This window comes from Haplochromis burtoni, unplaced genomic scaffold (genome assembly GCF_018398535.1).
Source record: "Haplochromis burtoni strain Fernald_Lab_line unplaced genomic scaffold, NCSU_Asbu1 Contig_36, whole genome shotgun sequence".
NCBI classification, from domain to species: Eukaryota; Metazoa; Chordata; class Actinopteri; order Cichliformes; family Cichlidae; genus Haplochromis; species Haplochromis burtoni.
The window spans coordinates 482,114-504,043 of NW_024582397.1; the positions used below are offsets into that span (position 1 = coordinate 482,114).

Consider the following 21,930-nt stretch of genomic DNA (forward strand, 5'->3'; position numbering starts at 1 on the left):
TAAGGACAGATCAGATAAAAACATGCTTTGATGCTCAGGCATATATTATGAATCTTTGCAGGATGTAAAAGGGATTAAAGTTAAAATAAAAACGTGGAGTTTGGCTTTGGCTTTGCAAACTTAAAAAAAACTGTCAAAGTTATTTTTTGTGCATATGGTTTTATTCAGGAAATATTTTACATTTCAAACTATTTTGTGTATTCATAGAAACTACTTTCTGCTGATCACAAACAACTGTCTGTGATAATGTGTTTTGTGGCTTTTGCATTTTTCGAGTCATTTTTGTTGTTTTGGGTTGGAGGGAAATCTCAGGGGGTGATATTTTGCCATCTAAGCAAGTATGGGAAACATATGTACATGCTAGCTATAACACAGTCTATGCAAGGCTTGCTTTTCTTTTTCACTTTTCTTTTTCCTTTTTAATTTAGATATAGATTAGTGGACGACTTGGGCAATTTTTTATAAACATTATTTCATTTTTATTGATTTATTTCTTTTTTTGCCCAGTCTTCCATGTTGTCTTAGGCTGGCAATGATCTCCCACTTAACTCAGAGTTGTTCTCTGCTCTCCCTGTTACTAGGCTTCGTGCTTTCTCTGTGCCTTCTCTGGCTCCTCAACCTCTTCACAGATTTGGCCCATATTGCCTGGGGTCAGCCATTGAATACAGTATATGCAGTGTGTGCTGATCCTCCAAATTGCCATGTGTGAAATCCATCCCACTTGCTCCTCGGGGAGTAGTCATATCACTCAAAATGAAACTGCCTCTCGTATCCTCCCCTTATTCTTCCACTTCACTGTTCTCTATGGCCGCCTGGGACCATGCAGTTGTGAGGCTTTATAGTGGAAGCCTATTAGACAAATCTGAGAAGAATGCAGCAGAGGTGCTGTGATACCAGGTTGTCAGTATGCTCCACAGTCTCATATAAATATATCAGTCATGCTGGCTTGGAGGTCTCACTGAATTATAATATTTTCCTATTTTGGTGTAAATGGAGTGGAGGGGGGTGTAGATTGTTCCGTATGGGAGAAAATTGCATCAGGTTTTAAAGAAAATGCTTCGTTAGATTTATTAATAACATCTGTCATTGTGTCTCAGTCAATGTGGGGGTAAAGCTATTCAGAAGTCAAATATGATTCGAATCTATTTCCATACATGGAGTGGCTTCTTGTCGCTTATAAACATGATGTGCTCCGTGTGAGCATCTGCACATTATTATATATGAGTTTCAGCCTAAACACTGGTGTCACCTGTGCCTCTCCTCATCTCATCTGTCAAAATATTTTCTTTTTTTCTCCTATGATGTTCTCCGTGCAGAACGCGGCCTGCCCTCTGTCACATCAGGGAAACCAGAGAGAAGGAATAACGTAAAACAAGCAGAGAGTTGTTAAATTGCATTATGGCTATTATACAGGATAGGGATATATGCTGCAGCTGGTAAAGTAGCGCATGCGCCTGTGCCTCCTAATGAGCCTGCATGGAGGGACCTGTGTGGAAACAAAAGGCTGTGCTTGTCGGCCACACCAGACCCCTTCACCCACCCTCTCACCGCTCCCCCAGCCCTGAGCGTGACAGACCAAGAGCAGAGCGCCGGTCCCTTCCTGGTGGCGTGATTAGATTGGGGCCGAAGTCTCCAGCTGGCAGGCCTGTCTGTGACTGGAGGCGGCCGTCCCCAGCGCTTGTCACTGGCTGACACCTCTGACAGGCAGGGGACAGCTTCAGCAGACAGGTTCATTAAATGGCATTTTTTACAGCTGGGCCTCCAAAAATGAGGGCTGGGCTTTGTCAAATCCCCAAGTCTACAGGGGCCCCTGCGTGTTGGTTTAGACCAAAGCTTTGTTGTTATGACAAATTTTTTGATCTGGGCCGTTTGAAATCGGCTCTTTTTTTCTCCTCTTTAGCCTCTCTTTTGTTGACAGCTGGCCCTTTGCCCTGTATTTTGTCATGGCAGCAAAATGTTTGCGTTAGCTGGTTAACCAAAAACAGCCCGCGCTAAAATATTTCATTGAAAACCAATTTTGAGACCGAATATTACAGTTGTTTATATATGTTTCAATACTTACGAACCTGCACTATGTTTTATTGCTTCCATGGCTGTTATAGTTACAGTATTATTTTATAATGCATGATATAAAGATGGAGAATTCACAAGCTACTGGTAAATTAAAACAAGAAATTAGTTTAATGAATAAAGACTGTACTAAAACTGACAAACCATTCAGAGGCTCTAGACATATGAATAACTTAATTTGTATTCACATAACACCTCACTAGTCTTTTGATGGAGTAAGCTGTTGTAGTCTCCCCATGATGCTTATCTGTATCACTTGCCTTTCAGCATTGCACTCAGAAGACTGCTTCCACAACATCTGGCTACAGAGTGGGAGGGGGCATAAAAGATAACCTGCTTCCCAGTGAACTGCTGCTGGCCTCCAGCTCCTAGTAGTCCTTCCATCGCACCTCCCTTCTTTTCTATCCCCCTCCAGTCAGCACGCTGCCTCCTCAGGGCCGTGCTGTCTCTATGACAACTGTTTGAGTTGGGGGTTGCAGAGGTGTCAAGCAGGGGCATTACTGGTAGGAGAACACCAGAGATGCTGGGCTGCACATCCAGCATCTCCACCTAATCCAATTTTAATTGAGCTCAAGAGATTTTGGATGTGGCACGGAGGTCGGGCATGAGCTATTCCAGGGAGAAATTAAGGGAGCTCGGCTTGTGCTGCACTCTTCCAGCCTGTCACTATTTTAAATGAGCATTAGCATCAGACCTAACCCAGCTCACTCTGATTCTCTCCATCTCTACCCCCACCACCATGACCACACACACGTGTCCACACACACGCACAGACACACACACACACACATACACTGTAGGGCCTCACCCCCTTACTGCCCTGTTAAATCTTTATTCTCTCCCACACACACACTCTCTGAACTGAACCTATGTGTGATTATAACCTGGGGAGTTGATGAGGTTGCTCCCTGGCTCATACTGTTAGACAAAATTGTTCAGTCAGGGGGAAGTGAGATGGAAGGAGGGAGAAAGGTGTGTGAGGGGACCATTCTCACCTGTCAGAACAACTGTCTTGTCTTTCTGTGTGTGGACCTGCAGCCCCCGGTGGTGCTGCATACACTAATGATTCTTTGTCTGCTCTCTCTCTCTTTTTCCTGCCATGATGATTTTTATTGATTATGTATATCCCACTGACCCAGGGGGCTATTTCTTTGACCGCTTGCCTTTCCACCAATGACTCTTTTAAACTAATTCAAAAACTGCGAAACATTCAACAGTCTGCACACAGCTGCATGTTTTGTACCAATTGTGCCTTGTAATGTTTTATACAGTTTCACTAATTCTTAGCTACAAGTTGAAAAAGGCAATGAAAGAACTGATACTGGTGTGATATTGAGGCCTCTCCTTTGCCTTGGTTTGGTGAAGCTCCAAGTCCCAATTACATCAGGGTGCTTTGACCCTGTTATACCTGCCTGCAAGCCTAGTTAAGCATTCTTCTTAGCAGCCTAATGGGTAGAGGGATTGGTTTGCAAGTAGCAGGCAAAGGTTTCCTGTCTCAATAATTGTATTTGTGGTGCCCATGAAAACGGGTTTCCACTAAAAAATACCCCCCAAAACAAAACAGTGTGTACAGTAATGTTTTACTCAGGTTTGTTTTCCTGTCAGTGCTCTGTTACAGTCTCCTCACAGCTTTGACACCTTTCATCATATCTGCAACGTACTGCATTCCGATCCTTTGGTTGCTAAATAAAGACATCAGTAGTCTATTTCACTCTTCATCTGACATTATATTTTGATTTATACAGCTACAATAACCACAGGACATTTTTTCTCTTCTCTTGTTCACCTTGTAGGTCTTACCATACACTGAGGGCTTGCATGGGAAGTGGATGTTCAGTGAAATTCGCGCAGTCTTCACTAGACGTTATCTCCTGCAGAACACAGCGCTGGAGGTCTTTATGGCCAACAGAAGTAAATGCAGTAACAATTTAGAGAATTTAAAATTGAAGTGCTTATTTCCCATTTTTTTAATATAATAAGTGTTATCTTTTACTCTTTGCAGCATCGGTCATGTTCAACTTTCCTGACCAGGCCACAGTAAAGAAAGTCGTTTACAGTCTCCCTCGGGTGGGTGTGGGTACCAGCTATGGACTTCCACAAGCCAGGTAAGTTGAAATAAAGCAATCAAAATGCTGTTAAATGTTTAGAATTATTTTATGGCCTTGTTACCTCATCTGTGCTGTGTGGTGAAGAGTCTGTGCAGTACTGGCCTGCAGTAGAGTCATTTGAAGTCCCATTGCTCCAGTCATTGAAGTGGATGTGCACTGACCCTGACTGAGCTGACCTAATTCTCTGACAGAAGACTCTATACAAGAGGATTGCAGCCAGGCCAATGACCACAGGAAAAAAGATTCCCTTTAGACTCCAATGGTGCTAATAGGCCTTTTTATTTACTGCTGCAAAACTGGCAACTTGTAGGATATTTTGTGCATGTCAAGAAAGGCATCCTGCATTGTAGTTCAGCTTGAATAATTGTGTGATTTAGGGTTTTTTAATTACCAACTGGCATTCACTTAATGTGCTAGAATAAAAGATATACAGCTATGAATACCATTTTGTTATGCATCCTTCATCTCAGTATGTTAATTCTAAAACTGAGTAGTAGTGTTAAGACCTGAGACTGGCTTTTAATGTCATAATGTCACAGTTTGCAGCCAATCCTTTGAATTCAGTTCCATATACAGGTTTTCTGTTGTTGGTTTTTTTTATTTTAAGTTCAAATTTTTTAATAAAATCAAGTTATAAAATATCCATAGCTAGCACTAATCCTGTGGATATTGAGTTATTGTTTAAATGCTTTTTCCAGACGGATCTCCCTGGCCACTCCTCGTCAGCTTTTCAAATCCTCCAACATGACCCAGCGCTGGCAGAGGAGAGAAATCTCCAACTTTGAGTACCTCATGTTTCTCAACACTATATCAGGTAATGTTGTATGTATTGAATTTCTAATGTTGTGCAACTTTGAGATTTCTTTGCTTAAATTGAAAGTAGCAGAAGGTACGCTAATAATATATTCTCTTTTTCTCAGCCATCAGTTAAACAGACAGATTCTGACTTGTTTTCGTCCTTATCCGGACAAAATTTCCAACCGGTGAAATCGCAGAGTTTTAATCTATTATATATGTGAAACTTTCCCCATTAGAGTCTTATGGCTTTAAGGTTTGCTATCACGATCAATAAACTTTATGTGTCAGTGGTGCTGGAAGCTACTATCAGTAGCCTCAGTTATGTCGTATTTGTTTAAGAATCCATGGTAGTCTTAAGAGGTGCTCAACATTGTAAACTTCACTGCTCATGGGAGTATGCTGTTTGAAGCAAAGAGCAGGCGCAGCAGATTTTTCCAGATAATTAGTGCCTGGCTTTGTGAGAGTGTGCACACGTGTGTCTGCGGAGCTGAAAGGTTCTGTTGTCGACTCTCTGATCTGAACTGCAACTAACAGGGAAGGCAAGAGCGACTCTACGCTATTCTGCTCAGAAAGGTGTCATCCTCTCGCTCGCTGCATATTCATGCATATTTATATTTAGCTTGTGCTCGACTTCGATACATTATTGTCAGCTAATTAGATGTAAGGCAGACAGAAAAACATGCCCAAAATTCATTAAAAATCCCTGGTAATGACCTGGGCTGCCAGGGATGTCAGAATAGTGTGGAGCGGTAGACAGACGGGGGGTGAAATGCTGGGAAGAGGTGCGAACGGGAAATGGTCTTCTAATTAAACACTATTCCACTGTTATTAACATCCTGCCACCCCAGCTCAGGCCTCAGCGCAAGTAGGTCTAACCACAACAATGCCCAACTCATCCTCCACACTCAGCCTGCTGTTTCCTTTTGAGTGCATGGCATTAACCTGGATAATTATGTTCTCTAGATTCCCCCAGACCCTGGTTACTCTGCAGAAGCCTTCTCCATGAGTGCCTGTCAGACGTTTTCACTTGCTTGGCTAGTTTGGGATTTTCTAAGGCCAACCTGCTGCAGAATCGTAACTGATTGACTGGTTCAAGTTGATAATATTTAATAGTTAATCATTAAAAACCTGGGAACAATCTAATTAGACCTAGATGTAGTGAAACATCCTTTATTATTCTTTCCTTATTGTTCCCATTTGTGCTTTAGTTGAAAAGTTGACTTTAGTAAATGTGTTTTTCTATTTCATGATAGAATGTCATTCTAAAGCAGCAGGGTGCATATGCAAAGATTCAATATGATACCTTGAATTTAGCATTTTGGTCATTCTATCTTGCACTGAGCATAACAAGCTGGGTAGTTTCCAGCCAGTGATAACAGCTTGGTTGAAAACAGGAAAAAAATAGTAGTGGGCTCTCTAGTGTCTTTCAGTACAAACTTACCCTTAACAAAACAAGTTTGCACTCACTTAGTACTTACAGTAGCTAAATTATAGTAGCACAGTAGCCTTGAATTACACATGACTTTAGGTGTTAATACAATTTAGGGTGATTTATATAAAAACCCAACCTCTAGAATAGAGTAATGTGAAAACCAATGTACACCAAGGTTTGTGGCCATTCATTTAAGCCGAAACGCGTTGGTCAATTATTAAAGTTGTTCATCTTCCCTCAAGTGTTGCTGAAGTTCCTGCTTTGGGCATTCATTTAAGCACAACTTTCAGTCGGGTTAAAGTCTGGACTTTCACTGGGCCATTGCAGCACCTTGATGGTTTTCTTTTTCCGCACTTCTGTTGTAGATTTGCTGCTGTGCTTGGGAGCATCGTCCTGTTCTATGACCCAGTTTTTGACCAAGCTTTAGCTGTCAAACAGATGGACTCACATTTGAATCTATAATATTTTGGTACACAGAGGAGTTCATTGTCCACTGAATAACTGCAAGGTGCCTGGGTCCTGCGGTTGAAAAACAAGCTCAAATCATAACCCCTTCACCAACATGCTGACAGTTGGTATGAGATGTTTGTGCAAGCATGCTGTGTTTATTTTTTGCCAAACATAGCACTGTCCATTATGGCCAAACATACTTACTTTGGTCTGGTCTGTTCAAGGACATTGTTCCAGAAGTCTTGTAGTTTTTTTTATATGCAACCTAGCCATGCTGCCATGTTTTGTTTTGTTTTGTTTGTTTGTTTGTTTGTTTTTTTGGGGGGGAGAGAAGTTTAGAGAGAAGTGGCTTTCTTCGGGTGGTTTTTCAAAAAAAACAAAAAAAAACTACTTCAGTCTTTTTCTAATTGTTCTGACGTGAACAATAAGATTTAACATGTTATCTGAGGCCCTATGGCGCCTGAAATGAACTCTGACAGTTAATTCCTGTGGAAGCAGTATGGGGTGTACTTTCATACATTGGTTCTGAATTTTGGCTTCATGTTTATTCACTAAATAATGACATTGTAATATGTCATGTGTAGTAGTGTCTTGAAAGGGAAATTAGCTCTAGAGATCAAAACTGTCTGCTTATTTCTGCTGTAGAGTTGGTTATTTTTCAGTCCTGGAATTGTTGCTTCTTTAGTATAGAATGTTTAACTAAAGAAGCTGGAAAATGGTTTGTATTCAATCACTGGACATTTCTAGGAAACATCTTTGTTTGTTTTAATCATATAACGATAGGATATCCTAGGATACCATGGTCTGACACCTTAGAATCTCTTTTGTGCCCTTTTGTTTCATTTTTCCTGGAAAAGAAGTTGTTACATTTTAACTCTCAGTTTACTTTGAGCCAAAGTTTTCAGCATGATTTATCACAAGCAGTAAAAATTCTAGCAAAAAGCAGCCCCATCCCAGTCCTGGATTACAACTGGCCACCACCTGACCTTGCAGCTGTATCAATGTCGTCTTCAAAGGAAAAGTCAAGCGTTACTGACAACATGGTACATGCTCTTGGCTTTTCCAGGTTTCCAAGTTTTCTCATCTGAAAATCATATTTTCCTTTGAGAACATCTGGTCAATCAGCAATCAGATTTGCTGTGAGATTTCAGGCATTGGAAGTCATGTCCCCAGAAGACATGACTTCTTCCTCCAGAAGAACGTATACCTCTGCAATTACATTTTCTCCTAACTACTTGAAAATGCTTATGTTTTCCATATACTTAAAGACAGGCCTCCTGCAGTTCCCACAGTCTATTAACAAAGGAGACACAGCAGGCAGAGTCATGGGAAACGCAGAATCATTCTCACATTTTCTACCATTAGTGTATGTGTTTTCTTGGCAGACTCTCTGTGAAGTGTGGAAGGAAGTCCGTCTGATTGGGGGCTTGTTGGAATGTTGCATGTTGATCCCCTAAAGTAACTGAAGCCTCAAGTGTACGCTGCCCTGCTTTCAACCCCTCTGTTCGCCTCCAGCCCATCATCACTCACAGTTTTCTGTCTCCTCTGTGTGTTTAGGGAGGACATACAATGATCTGAACCAGTACCCGGTGTTTCCCTGGGTCCTCACCAACTATGACTCGGAGGAGCTGGACTTGACCCTGCCAGCGAACTTCAGAGACCTCTCAAAGGTACAGGGGCCTCTCGGCTGTTCACCTTAAAATGATGGAAAAAAGAGGGGCAAGAAGGGGCAGCTGGATCTAATGGCAGGGGATTTTCTTATTAGGAGTCAGATTGTAAAACAATATGGTATTTACTGGCAAAGGAATCATGTGCTGTCTCTGCACTGAAGTGGAAAATGCTGATTGTAGCATCATGAAATGCACTCATCTACTTTATACAAGTTTACTCCCTTTTGTTGGGTGCTGCATTGTCTCAACACACAGTTTGTACTGTGTGCTTTGGATATACCCTTAACATATCTCTGTGGTCTTGCACTAGAGAGGCTTTTACATGTTTTACTACCACAAGTCTAACTCGATGAACTCAGCAAGGCAACACTGAGTTCATCATAGGGCAATCGTGGCTCAAGAGTTGGCAGTTCGTCTTGTAATCGGAAGGTTGCCTGTTCGAGCCCCGGCTCCGACAGTTTCGGTCGCTGTGTCCTTGGGCAAGACACTTCACCCGTTGCCTACTGGTGGTGGTCAGTGTCCGGCAGCCTCGCAGCTGTGGCTACAATGTAGCTTGCCATTACCAGTGTGTGAATGTGTGTGTGAATGGGTGGATGACTGAATGTGTAAAACGCTGTGGGATCCTTAGGGACTGAGTACAGCGCTATACAAATACAGGCCATTTACCATCATACACCCAGCATGATCAGCTCATGTTAAGTCATTATCATAAGATAAATTAGAAATAGTTTTTTGAAATGCATATACAGCATCACAATATGGAAAATGTATACAAAATCAATATATACTGTAAGTTAAATCCAGACTGTCCTTCAACAAATTTGTAGAACAGTCTGCATAACACGAGTAAAATCATGGCAACTTTATCCTTGGGGGGCTAAATAATGGATGTCTGCACAGTCTTCATACACTCAACACAAACTGTACGATTTCAAGGATATTTTCGTCTAAATTCTGCCATGCAGCAGTTCAAGTTTCTGCGAGTAATATACTTTTATTTTCAAGGTCGATGAACTGATAAGAGAATTCATCAGCACAGTGCCGCAGTGAAAGATGTTCTAAATATGGCTTGTCCAAAAAAGATCAAGCTGAGCAATAGTAACAGTGCCAAATCACAACAGCTATGATACAATGTCCTTAATGCCCTGCAACCCTGATAGATAAAGTTCAGTGTTATGTTTGCTCTGTCTTTGAATGAGGGGGGAAAAAGGCAGCAGAACTGTGGCCTGGTTTATAGGTTTACCCCCTCCCCTTTCTGTCTCTCTTTCTTTCGCTCTCGCTCTCTCGCCCATGCACACTCCAGCTCACTGACCTGAAAACAGTCACATTCCTGTCTGAGCTCTCTCTCTCACTCACTTTATCGCTGCCTCGTTCCCCTCAAAGCACCAACACGCAGCCTAAGAGCCCCATTTTGCCATCTCAGTTCTCAACAGTTTGTATCAATTTTCAGCATTTCAAAGCATCTGTTTTCTTGGTTTTGTGGTGAGAGAGACGGAGGACTTTGAAATAAAACTATGAAACAATCAGCCACAAGTTAAAGTATTGTTAATTTTAAAAAAGAAAGAAAGAAAGGTTTTACTCCTCTGGAGAACTAAACAGAAAACATTTTGTGTGTCTTGTCTTGTTGTTTTCTTTACCTGTGGGGTATCCAGGTGGGATGAAAAAGCCACAGAATGTGTATGCGTGTGTATAGAGATGTGTGTGTCGAGGGGAGTGATCAGGGCTGTGCCATGTGGAACCCTCCTGCCCCGAGGAGACAGTTATGTATTGTAATGTATTCTAGTGACATCCTCCCATGCTGTTTACAGGGCCGAGCTGCCTTCATTAGCATGAGTTCACAGCCTGTGTCTCCTGACAGTTGTCCTTGGAACCCCGGGGCTCTTACCTCCAAAAGTTCACATAAGCTGGTGTAGCAGAGAGGGACGACGGCCCCCACTCTTCTCCTCTCTGTTTCATCTGCCCTTTTTTGTTCATTTATGGATCAGTGGTAGTAGCAGTAGTCTCTGGAGACATTCATTGTATATTAGGTGGTGACTTTCTTCTGTGTTTAGCCAGGGATTTGTACATGTATCAGGAAACTGAGGCTGGATATCATTTCAAATTGTTTTATACAGTACCCATGTTTTGAGTACCATTAAGAATATGTTACTAGTTCTTGAGGAATTCAGTCTTTTTCAGATTAATCCGAGTCAGATTTCTGGGTAAGTGTTTGGTAGGTGATGACGCATCAGTCCTATCACTGGGTCCAAGTCTCTTAACGAGTTGGCAGAGACTCTTGTCTTTTTGTTCTATATTGCTGCATCCCTTGTTTACGGCATATTCATAAATCCTAAAAAAAGGATTTATGAACTTGTTTAGCTTTTATTTTCAGTACTGTTGATGTGTACATACCTTTAAGCTGAGCTCTTCAAATCTCACCATGTACACTACAGCCTCTGGGCTCACATTGCCCCTGCTATATTGACCAATATTTTAACCCTGAAGGAATGACTCGCTGTTGAGACAAGTAAAATTTTTGTGTAGAGATTTAATTAAGGATTGTGACTTTTTTAGTAGCAAATAATTCAAACTGGAGACCAACACAATTATCACTAACCTGGTCGAGGATAAGTGATCTCAGATGTTGTTTGCTCTAGCCTTCTATATTTTTCCCCACTATTAGTCTGTTTGATCTTCATTTACATCCAAAGTTATAGCAAGGGGGGCATTATTATTATTTTTGCTGTTTTAGAAATACCTCACACAGAATGTGTACATCTTTGTTGGCTAACTCTACCTCAGTGCTAACTTCTATGAGCCCAGTCACACAGGCTGAGGGACCAGTTAGCACACTCTGGCAACTGTGGATTATAAGAGAAAAATGTGTATTTCCTGACCAGCTGGTAAGCGGATGCTGGCTGTCCCCAGGTGAAATTGGTCGCAAATAAATTGCTGCACCAAAAACCTTACTGTGTTGCTAGCAAATTTGCAGACGTGTCTGCAAATTCTCACCAATTACTCATCTCCAATGCAAATTGTGGACAATCTCAGAAATCTAGTGATCAAATCAACAGCATGGAGAGTATGGTGCACTGTATAACGTATCTCATTGTGAGCAGTTTCACCAAAAGACTGGCAGAAACCACTCACCAACCAGTCAGGGAATACACACTTTTCTAGCGATGTCTGATTGCCAGGGGGTTGCCAACCAATCTCTAGACCTGAGGTAACTAAGGTCTAGTTTCATTCAGCCTTTGCTTTTCCACTGATAGCTGGATGCTATGACTAATGGTGACACCTAGGAGAATAAATATACTGGTGTTTTTATTGAAGGTGAAAAAAGACAGACAGTTTTTAAAGCTCACTGGTATCTCAGAATTTGTCTGCTTTTGGTAACTGGAAGATTGGAAAATAGTACATTTAGTTACACTTTGGATAGGCTCTCAGTCTATCACATGAAAAAAAAGAAAAGAAAAAAAAGCATGTTTTGCTTGTTTTTTATATTGAAGGAATTCAGGCTGTCCCTGAACTTAGCAGATTATACCTCACATTACAGGTTGCAACAAAATGTTCTTTAAATAAAGTTTTTATTTTAACTTGTCTGTTTATTTTTGCCCTGTGGTTTAGTAAAAAAGACGGTGGAAGGAATACTTCGAGGACCTCCTTAATCCCACTGACACGTCTTCCGAGGAGGAAGCAGAGTCTGGGGATGAGGGGAATGACGCGCCAATTTCCGGGGGCGAGGTCACTGAGGCAGTTAAACAACTCCTTGGTGGCAGAGCCCCTGGTGTTGATGAGGTCCGCCCCGAGTTCCTGAAGGCTCTGGACGTTGTAGGGCTGTCCTGGTTGACACGCCTCTGCAATGTTGCGTGGAGATCAGGGGCAGTACCTGTGGACTGGCAGACCGGGGTGGTGGTCCCCATCTTTAAGAAAGGGGACCGGAGGGTGTGTTCCAACTACAGGGGGATCACACTCCTCAGCCTCCCTGGGAAAGTCTATGCCAGGGTGCTGGAAAGGAGAGTTCGTCCGTTAGTCGAACCTCGGATACAGGAGGAACAATGCGGTTTTCGTCCTGGTCGCGGAACACTGGACCAGCTCTTTATCCTCTCCAGGATACTTGAGGGTGCATGGGAGTTTGCCCAACCAGTCTACATGTGTTTTGTGGACTTGGAGAAGGCATTCGACTGTGTCCCTCGGGGTGTCCTGTGGGAGGTGTTGCGGGAATATGGGGTGTCTGGCCCATTGTTACGGGCCATTCGATCCCTATACAACCGTTGCAAGAGCTTGGTTCGCATTGCCGGCAATAAGTCGGACTCGTTCCCGGTGGGTGATGGGCTTCGCCAGGGCTGCCCTTTGTCTCCGGTTCTGTTCATAATTTTTATGGACAGGATTTCTAGGCGCAGCCAAGTGGCGGAGGGCTTTCGCTTTGGTGGCCTCAGAATCTCATCTCTGATTTTTGCAGATGATGTGGTTCTGTTGACTTCATCGGGTGAAGGCCTCCAGCTCGCACTGGAACGGTTCGCAGCCGAGTGTGAAGCAACGGGAATGAGGATAAGCAACTCCAAATCTGAGGCCATGGTTCTCAGCAGGAAAAGGGTGGAGTGCCCACTCCGGGTCGGGGATGAGTTCCTGCCCCAAGTGGAGGAGTTCAAGTATCTCGGGGTCTTGTTCGCGAGTGATGGGAGAAGGGAGCCGGAGATCGACAGACGGATTGGGGCTGCAGCTGCAGTAATGCGGACGCTGCACCGGTCAATCGTGGTGAAGAGGGAGCTGAGTGTAAAAGCGAAGCTCTCAATTTACCGGTCGATCTACGTCCCTACCCTCACCTATGGCCACGAGCTGTGGGTAGTGACCGAAAGAACGAGATCGCGGATACAAGCGGCAGAAATGAGCTTCCTCCGAAGGGTGGCTGGCCTCTCCCTTAGAGATAGGGTGAGAAGTTCGGCCATCCGGGAGGGGCTCAGAGTAGAGCAGCTGCTGCTCCACATCGAAAGGAGCCAGCTGAGGTGGTTCGGGCATCTGACAAGGATGCCCCCTGGGCGCCTCCTGGGTGAGGTGTTCCAGGCATGTCCCACCGGGAGGAGGCCCCGGGGCAGACCCAGGACACGCTGGAGAGATTATATCTCTCGGCTGGCCTGGGAACGCCTTGGTATTCCCCCGGACAAGCTGGAGGAGGTGGCTGGGGAGAGGGAGGTCTGGGCCTCTTTGCTTAGGCTGCTGCCCCCGCGACCCGGCCCCGGACAAAGCGGATGAAGATGGATGGATGGATGGTTTAGTAAAATCAAGTCACCCAATGTAATATCACCTGTCACGTGAGAACTCAGGTTGCAGCATTAAGAAGACAAACTATCACATCATTACTCTTAGGTTAATACAATATAATTGCAGTACAATTAGGCAACATTAAGGCTTTGTAAATTGCTATTAGATTAGTATTCATAACCTCATAGGGACATTGCACAGTTTGGGAGGTTTTCTTTCTCACAGACGAGTCATACCTGAGACCTGTTTTCCAATTATGTGCAACTGTCACTTGATGGACAGTATTGTCTAAACTGCTCGACATCCGTACTGATCTACTTAATGAGAACCTCCCAAACCTGTACACACCTACATTTCCTGCATTCAGTTAGCTTCAAAGTTCTGCTGAATGCTGTGTCGATTTGCCTCGAGGCCAGAGTTCTGCATATTTGGATGTCAGCTACATTCTCATGCAATGAAGTGTTTCATTAGATTCTAATGATTATTTTTTGACAAAGTGACAAGTAGATGATAGATGTATGGAAACTATCTTCCTCATAGCTGTTAAATGATGTGATGGAAATGTATTTAATTGCATAAGAAAGCAAAGGAAGCAGATGTTGCTCAACATGCTTCTTCTTCACACAGAAAAATTTATTACGTGTATCTTTTGAAAAACATTTTGACAGACATAACAAAAATGTGACACAAGCGCAGATTTTATTCAATTTAAATGTATATTTCCACCTTAACAAATTCGAGAAAAAAAAACCCTCATGGTCTTGAAAGAGCTATAATATATAGGAGGCTGTTTTCTTCCTCTCTGTGCTGAGAATCTCTAACAGAAAAACTTTCAGTAACACAGACACAGCTTGGCTGCTGCAAAGCACTCCCTCCACACTTTTCTCTCTATAATGGAGGCTTCATCACTCACACTTCCGCTCCAGTCAGGCTGTTTGGAGCACATCTGCTTTATCTTGAGTTGGAGCAACTTGATTGCATTAGACTGGAGCTGCATGCAGCCCTGCCTCTGACGAGGCAAGCAAAAACGACTGTGACTTCCCCTGACAGAGCACCACAGCAACATACTGTAATGTAATTTCTTTTGAAATATAAAATGCAATATGCGTCTCTTTGGGAGGTAGCTTAGATATGACCAAACAAATGGAGACACTCTCTGCACACTCACTCACCAATGGCCACGTTCATTTCCTACATCTTTGGAGTGCAACACCACAAATGATCCTGATTAAATCTGAAGTTAAATCCAAGTTTGATCATACTTTGTTCAGCTGCATTTCCCTTGGTCAGGTGTTATAGAAGAAATGAAGTCAGATGGGAGAAAGTGTGGCGTTGTCTGAAGCTGTTGTTTTCATGGTCTTATATCTGTAATCAGTGTGATATGTAATGTAAGGAGAAGGTAAGAGGCTATTATTGTTTGTTGAACAGATGCAAGCAAAGCTTGATTTTTGCTTATCAACAGATGGTGAGTATGACAGGAATAAGCGACCAGTGAAATCCTTTGTATCTTTTCTTACATTACTGGAGACATTGTACATTATGTTGTACAGTTGTTTAAACAGAAAATCAACTTTTTATATTTCCATACATTATTCATTGGCGTATTTCATTCATTCTCCATAACCAGTTTAATTAAACTTCGATTTTTGGGACATAGTTTCAGTTATACATTTTGTCCTTTTGTTTTTTAAGGTTTTAAGGAAATTCTTTTTTTTACCACAGATCAACCACATAGTTCATTATTCAGATGTATTCAATGTTAGAGGTAAACCTAAACAATCATACTTAGACATCTTTCAATAGACTAGTATGCCTTCTTAATACTGGAACAGGAAACCATGACACCAGGCATTGAGGTGTGTACTATAAGCCTGTAGCAACATGCCCATGCTAATGGGCAAGGCCTGTTGGTGCTGTTGGCAAAAAAAAAAAAAGGCAGCAGGTGGGGGGTGTTGCTGTTTTTCATATGCTAAAAATCGGTCATTTTAGCTCATGGCTAGGTGGTTGGTTGGCAATGTGATGCTATCATAATAAACCATGCTTACTTCAGCTTTTAGGGATATAAATTAGATGTTATTGTTGTGAGATAAAATGGATAGAATGATTTTTATAAGCCATTATAGATGTATAAGTGCTAAAAACTGGTCATTTTAGCCCATTGCTAGGTGGATACATGATATCTAATATAGATATGAATCTACAGGACCCAAGATGTACCTGTATGCAAAGTTTTCTTGTTCAAATTCATTTGGTCTAGTTAGCGTTTACAGACAAAGAAACAAACACGCAGAGATTTTATGTATTATAGCAAAAATGTGGACATGTACAGAATTTGGGGTAAACTGGAAGTGTCCTTATTTTTTTATGCTTAAATTCCACTGGAACAACTGCATGGGAGCTTCATTGTGTCAGTCCTGCATGCTGTTGTAGCTGAGTGCATTATTTAGGCAAACATGTTATGGATGTAGTCTCTTTTTCAGGCTACCCAGAGTCATTTCAGTACAATGTGTGGACTTTAAGTCACCCTTCATTTTGTCACGAACTGGTTGCGCTCATAGCTTAAAATGAGAACTAATTAGACAAATGTTTCTTTCAATTAGTATACAGATTTACTCTGTTAATAATCATCTAATTGTAGCTGCAGTTGGATTTTGGTACAACCAGACATGTGCTCATGATTCTTTAAGATGGTGAATCATAATACTCTACAGTGTGGTGCTGATTTTGGAGTAATAAAGTGAGTTCATTAAGCATGAATACAAGATTTCAGTTTACAACCTCATCTTTACAAATAGGTGACCATTGCTTTTGTTACCCTAATATGCAGTCTACACACGGACCACTGTTCAACAACTGTACTTTGAATTTATTTACCGAGTTTATTTACTTTTTTGCGTATTTGTCTTACATGTTTCAGATTATCGACTGGATTTTAACACTGAATAACGATACCATTGGATAAATGCAAAACGCACTTTTTAAAGATGATTTCACTGAAGGGAAAAAAGCTATCTAAAACTACCTGGCCCTATTTGAAGAAGCAATTACCCCCTTGTCCGTAAAAAAAACAAAAACATCATACCAGCAATCGAACAGGATGGTGGTTGTGTGATGTTCTGCAGATGCATTGCTCCTTCAGGAGATGGACAACTTGCTGTAACTGACGGAATGATGAGGAATTCTGCTCTCAAGTAGAAAATCCTGAAGAAGAATGCCTGGCCATCCATTTGTGTTCTGAAGCTCAATTGCATTTGAATTATGCAGCAGGACAATGATGCGAAACAGAACAGTCCACCTCTAAATGGCTCAAAAAGATGAAATATAAGATTCTGGAATGATCTCGTCAAAGTGTACACTGAAATCAGATTGAGATGCTTTGGCATTACATTAAATGGGCCATTTATGCTCGAAAACCCTCCAGTGTGACTGAATTTAAACAATTCTGGAAAGAAGAGTGGACCAAAATCCCTCCACAATGATGTGAAAGAATTTTTGCCAGTTATCACAAAAGCGTGATTGCAGTCCTTGCTGGCAAAGTTGGCAAACCGTTTTTAGGTTTAGGGGGCAAGTACTTTTTTTACTTAGGGCCAGGTAGGTTTGGATAGTCTTTTTCCCTTAATAAATGAAATCATCACTTACAAGCTATATTTTGTATTTACTCAGGTCAAGAAGGGGGCAAAAAGTTTTCATGATAGTATGTTTACAACTATATCATCATGTGAGACACGCCCAGTTTGGTATTTGTCAGCTTCATAGCTCATATTTTTGGTTTGTACTAGCTATATAACAACCTTGACTTGTGCAGTTTTGAACAATCACCCTTTAACAAATGTGTGAAAAACCCTTTTCTTCAGCGACCTGGGTCTTTGTGTTTGTTTAGTTATCCTCACATGTTTTCTGGAAAGTGAAATAAAAAGCACTTCTGCACTACATTACAAATGACATAGAAAATGCCTCATTTCATTTATGCTTGCACAGCTAAACACGTTGGAAGGTGTTTAGCTGTGGATTTTTTTTCTTTTAAATGAATGTAGAGCCACACAGAAGAATTAACAGGAAATACTTTGTCAATTAAGGCGTGTTTGGATCTCTTCCCTGCAATTTGGTGCTCCAGTTTCTGTTAGTTTAGGTAGAAGTCTTGGTAGCTGTGAATCACAGTGCAGAGGCACTTGAATGTACCCAAATTATAAATCTTAGTGTAGTTAATTGTTATAATCTTTCATCAAAATATGTCACCTATTCTCTAATTTCAACACATTTTAGTAAATTTCCCAGCTTTCTCTTTGGTACCATAATATTAAGCTGAGCAAGTAAGCCTTTTTATAAACTTACCACTATTGCCAGTTTGGCATTCCTCTTTATTCTCATTAGTACCTTCAGCTGTCTTTTCTTCACTTTTCTCCCCCTGTCACATGTATTTACCTGGATCTTTTATACAGCTCTAACCTGCATTAGTCACACTAGCAGTGCTTTTACAGAGTGTGAGACGTCTTGTGGCTTACACCCCAATCCAGCTGGGCCAAGACGTCACATGCAAGGCTATTATCACCCCATAAATCTGCGCAGATCTCAATAAACTTCTCTTTCAGTCTATTCAATTGTGCTAACACTGATGTGGACTGCCATTAGATTTTAAGAAAGGACTGAAAAAAGTAAAAGAGACTGCATTTAGTTTTGACTTAGAGCTTCAGGAATGTGCAGTGCACCACACGCAGATACGATGGTAGTGAGCAAGAGAGTCTTCCATATTGAGGTTTCATACTGACTGCACCCAGCTAAAACAATAACAGTGCAGTTTTTAATAACGTTAGAATAGACATAAGCCTCAAACTGCTTTTATTTTATTTCTTCTGACCTCTGAGCTGCAGCTTCCAGGTAGAAAAGCTGCCATTGATTACATTACCAGTCACCCTTCCCCCTGTGCAACTGATTCAGTGGTACTGAGTATATTAATATTGACTGCCAATATGCTTCTAAGGCTCTCATATTGGATGAGGTGATTGAAAAGGCAGAGAAAGCAATTTATTCACCACTAAATGTATGTTTAATGGGAGTAATTCTGTTGCCTTAAAACACATAAAAATGAAACAGCTGCCAAAGGGCTAAAACCCAGTGATGGTGTCAGTTTAATATTGAAGTTATTGCTAAGGCTGTGGTTAAAAAAAAAAAAAAAACCCTCTAAGATTTTGCCTAACAGTGGAAATAATTGGATAGATGTAAAATATATATAGCAGTGATTATTTATGGGGTCTAAGTAATTAGGCAGCAGGTTTTTTTTTAAATGCAAAGCTGTGACGTTTCAATCATTTCTGCTTGTTTTTTGTGCGCATATTATGGGGAGTATTTTTAATAATGAGCAAACTTTTCTGCTAAAAATACTAGCCATACTGGGGGTTTTTTAAGATCATTTTTTTCCTCTGAAAAACTGATCTCCAGTTTCCTTCAGTTGATAATTTTAAGAGTGTGTATTGTACACTTTTAAAACCATGCCTGTGGCTTACCTCAATGTCTAAGCCTCCAGTAATATAACACAGTGTTGCATTATTAGATTTCACTGTATTTTCCTGGTACTAAAAACAGCTATGTGTTAAAGCACAAAGGATTGCTGACCCAGGTGGAGTTTTAAAGGGTGACCACCCCACACATGCACATAGCCCATAAAGGGCACATGCACAGAAATTGCGATTCAGTAGCTACTATTGTTATAGCAGTTTTTAACAATGTCCACATTGGTCTTTATCATGTGCTACTAAAGTGCAGCATGCCTATATAAGCAAATTCTCAGATCAAGTGACCAACAAATATAATATTTGATTACAGTGATTTACAATACAGGAAAACTTCATTTTCTGTGCCACCCAAATGTGTAAGTACTAGCATCAGAGTGGCCACCCCAATAAATATTAGCTCCCCCACTGTGTTAAAGCCAAGAGTAGCAGTTCAGAGTAAAGTGCTTGCCATGATGGGTGTGTTGGGTGTAAATAAGGTCAGCTAGGGTTAATCCACATGGATTAGCCACAGCGTTTTAGTAGGAGACACACATATCTCTTCCCTCCATCCTTAACGCACCATCCTGCTAACCCCTGCCAACATGCCTATTTAAATTTTAGACAGAAGACAGCGCAACAGTTACTTTAAGGGTTCAGAAGAATAACAGGCTCTGACAGACAATTGCCAGAGTAAAGCTCCATGTCTGCCCTGAACTTTCCACCGCTTCCCACCCAGTATTACTACAAATGTCCCAGCTGGTACCTTCCAAGATTCTGCAGCTTTCTTTACATTAATTCTGTCCAGTTATTCTTCAGCTATTGCTACATTTAATTTACACATTTAATTTCTTCTTAATTTAAGTAAGAACAGAGAACTAATTGACATGAGATGCTTGAGATGTTCCTATGAGGATAAGTGAAGTAGGATTCATTACTTTAAAACTGCAAAAAATCCCATAAAAATAAAAAATGTTTGGACCATAATGTTACTCTCACTATTTTGATATCATAGGTAAGCAAATCATCCATATCCCCATGCAGGAATTAGTGTGCTTCACATGTTGTTTTTCCATGCACTATAGTTTTTACAAACTGCAATGATGAGCCAAATAGTGAGGGCTACAAAGTTAAGAAAGTGCCTTTTAGGAATGTACAAAAATATGAATTTTCTATGCTTTTTTTCCAGACTTATACAGCATTGTTGTTTTCTATAACCTTTGCATGACCACCATAGATTTGCTTGTACATAAAAATTTAATTTAGATTGGAGATGACTCATGAGACGTGCTGTAATATTTAGAAATTATGCATGCAAAACAACACAGGACTGACTAGTCTTGTTGCCCAGGGATCAAGTGGAATATATTATACAAGTCAGTTTAGCACTCATGTTTAGTTTTTTTTATTTCACAGAGAAGATAGTTTTCTTTTGAAAAAACATGAGATCTAAGTTGACACTGTATAATGGGAATGATGAGTTCATGATTTTTGTGTCTGTCTCTGATATACAGACCCATAACTTTCTGTTATGTGAGATAACCATAAGCCAAATTCAAAATGTCTCCTTAGATCTTATGGAGATTTTTTCAAAGGAACTGCTTTATAGTTAAGTGTTGCAGAAAATGCCAAAAGCTGTTATTTCCAGTTTTTTAGCAGGCCAAGCAGGTGGTTACAAGTCAGGCTAATAAACGTGGTTGTGATGAGAATGTGGTAACAACAAAGCAATATCAAATACTCATGCAGGCATACAGTAAAGAATAACATATAAATACAGAATATTCATGTTAGAATAAAATGACTTAATTTTTTTAAAATCTTTCATTTTATTTACGAATATTCTTAAAATTCTGCAGCACAGTCCTCACTGAAACAAAAAGTCACTGAAATTTCTGTATTTTTTTTTTCTTAAATGCAAACCTAGCCCAGTTTAAAAACAGCAAGCACCAGTAACTACAACATAGCCATGCTTAAACTTCAATTTGAGTGCTTATAGTTATAACAGTAGAGTTGTTATTATCATGAATACTGGTAGTACTGATTTTTTTCTTTTATTCAGTTTTGGATTTAAATAATAAGCTATTTGCAGCTTGTGTCTATTTTGACTGTGCTTGGTGAATATTTTTAACATGAAGATAATGAATGACTAAGTTGTCTCACAGCATACTAAATTCTGCAGAGACACTGAACCTGTACATTTGACCCTTAAGGATATACGGAGGTTCATTACTGAGATTTATGCCACTATGACAGCTACATACATGTCCTACATACAATATGTCTGGTTATTTCAACTCTATACTGTAGTTGTTGTTGTATTCATAGAAAAACAGGATTTTATTTGGCTCTCTTTACTTTGATATATTCATTGATTGAATATCATTTGTTAAAAAAAAGCTTTCGCATTGTCTTCTATTTGTGAAATAACCAGAAATGTCAGAAACTCTTAAGAAGGAAGGTATCAACAAAAGACATGATGACACATTTATCTTTACATCATGTGACATCCTACTTGTCACACAGTAGGGAAAAAAACAAACAGAAAAACCCCCACAAACTTTTTTTTTAAACTTTTTATTTTATTTATTTGAACAACTCACCTGTCCGTTACGCATACAGTTTCTTCAGAATAACAGAATACAAAGAGAGTCACAAACTCAAGACAGTGAAATTAG

At 40.7% G+C, this 21,930-nt stretch overlaps 1 protein-coding gene across 8 annotated transcripts in view; it reads left to right on the forward strand.

Moving 5' to 3' along the window:
* The window catches only part of nbeab (neurobeachin b), a 201,929-nt gene that overhangs the window by 153,889 nt on the left and 26,110 nt on the right, over positions 1–21,930 (forward strand). For all 8 annotated transcript variants that reach the window (XM_005926454.2, XM_042219652.1, XM_042219654.1 and 5 more), the window contains 4 exons: positions 3,864–3,981; positions 4,073–4,175; positions 4,877–4,992; positions 8,416–8,528. In XM_005926454.2, the coding sequence (XP_005926516.1) occupies positions 3,864–3,981; positions 4,073–4,175; positions 4,877–4,992; positions 8,416–8,528 (450 nt within the window). The remainder of the gene's footprint in view (positions 1–3,863; positions 3,982–4,072; positions 4,176–4,876; positions 4,993–8,415; positions 8,529–21,930) is intronic.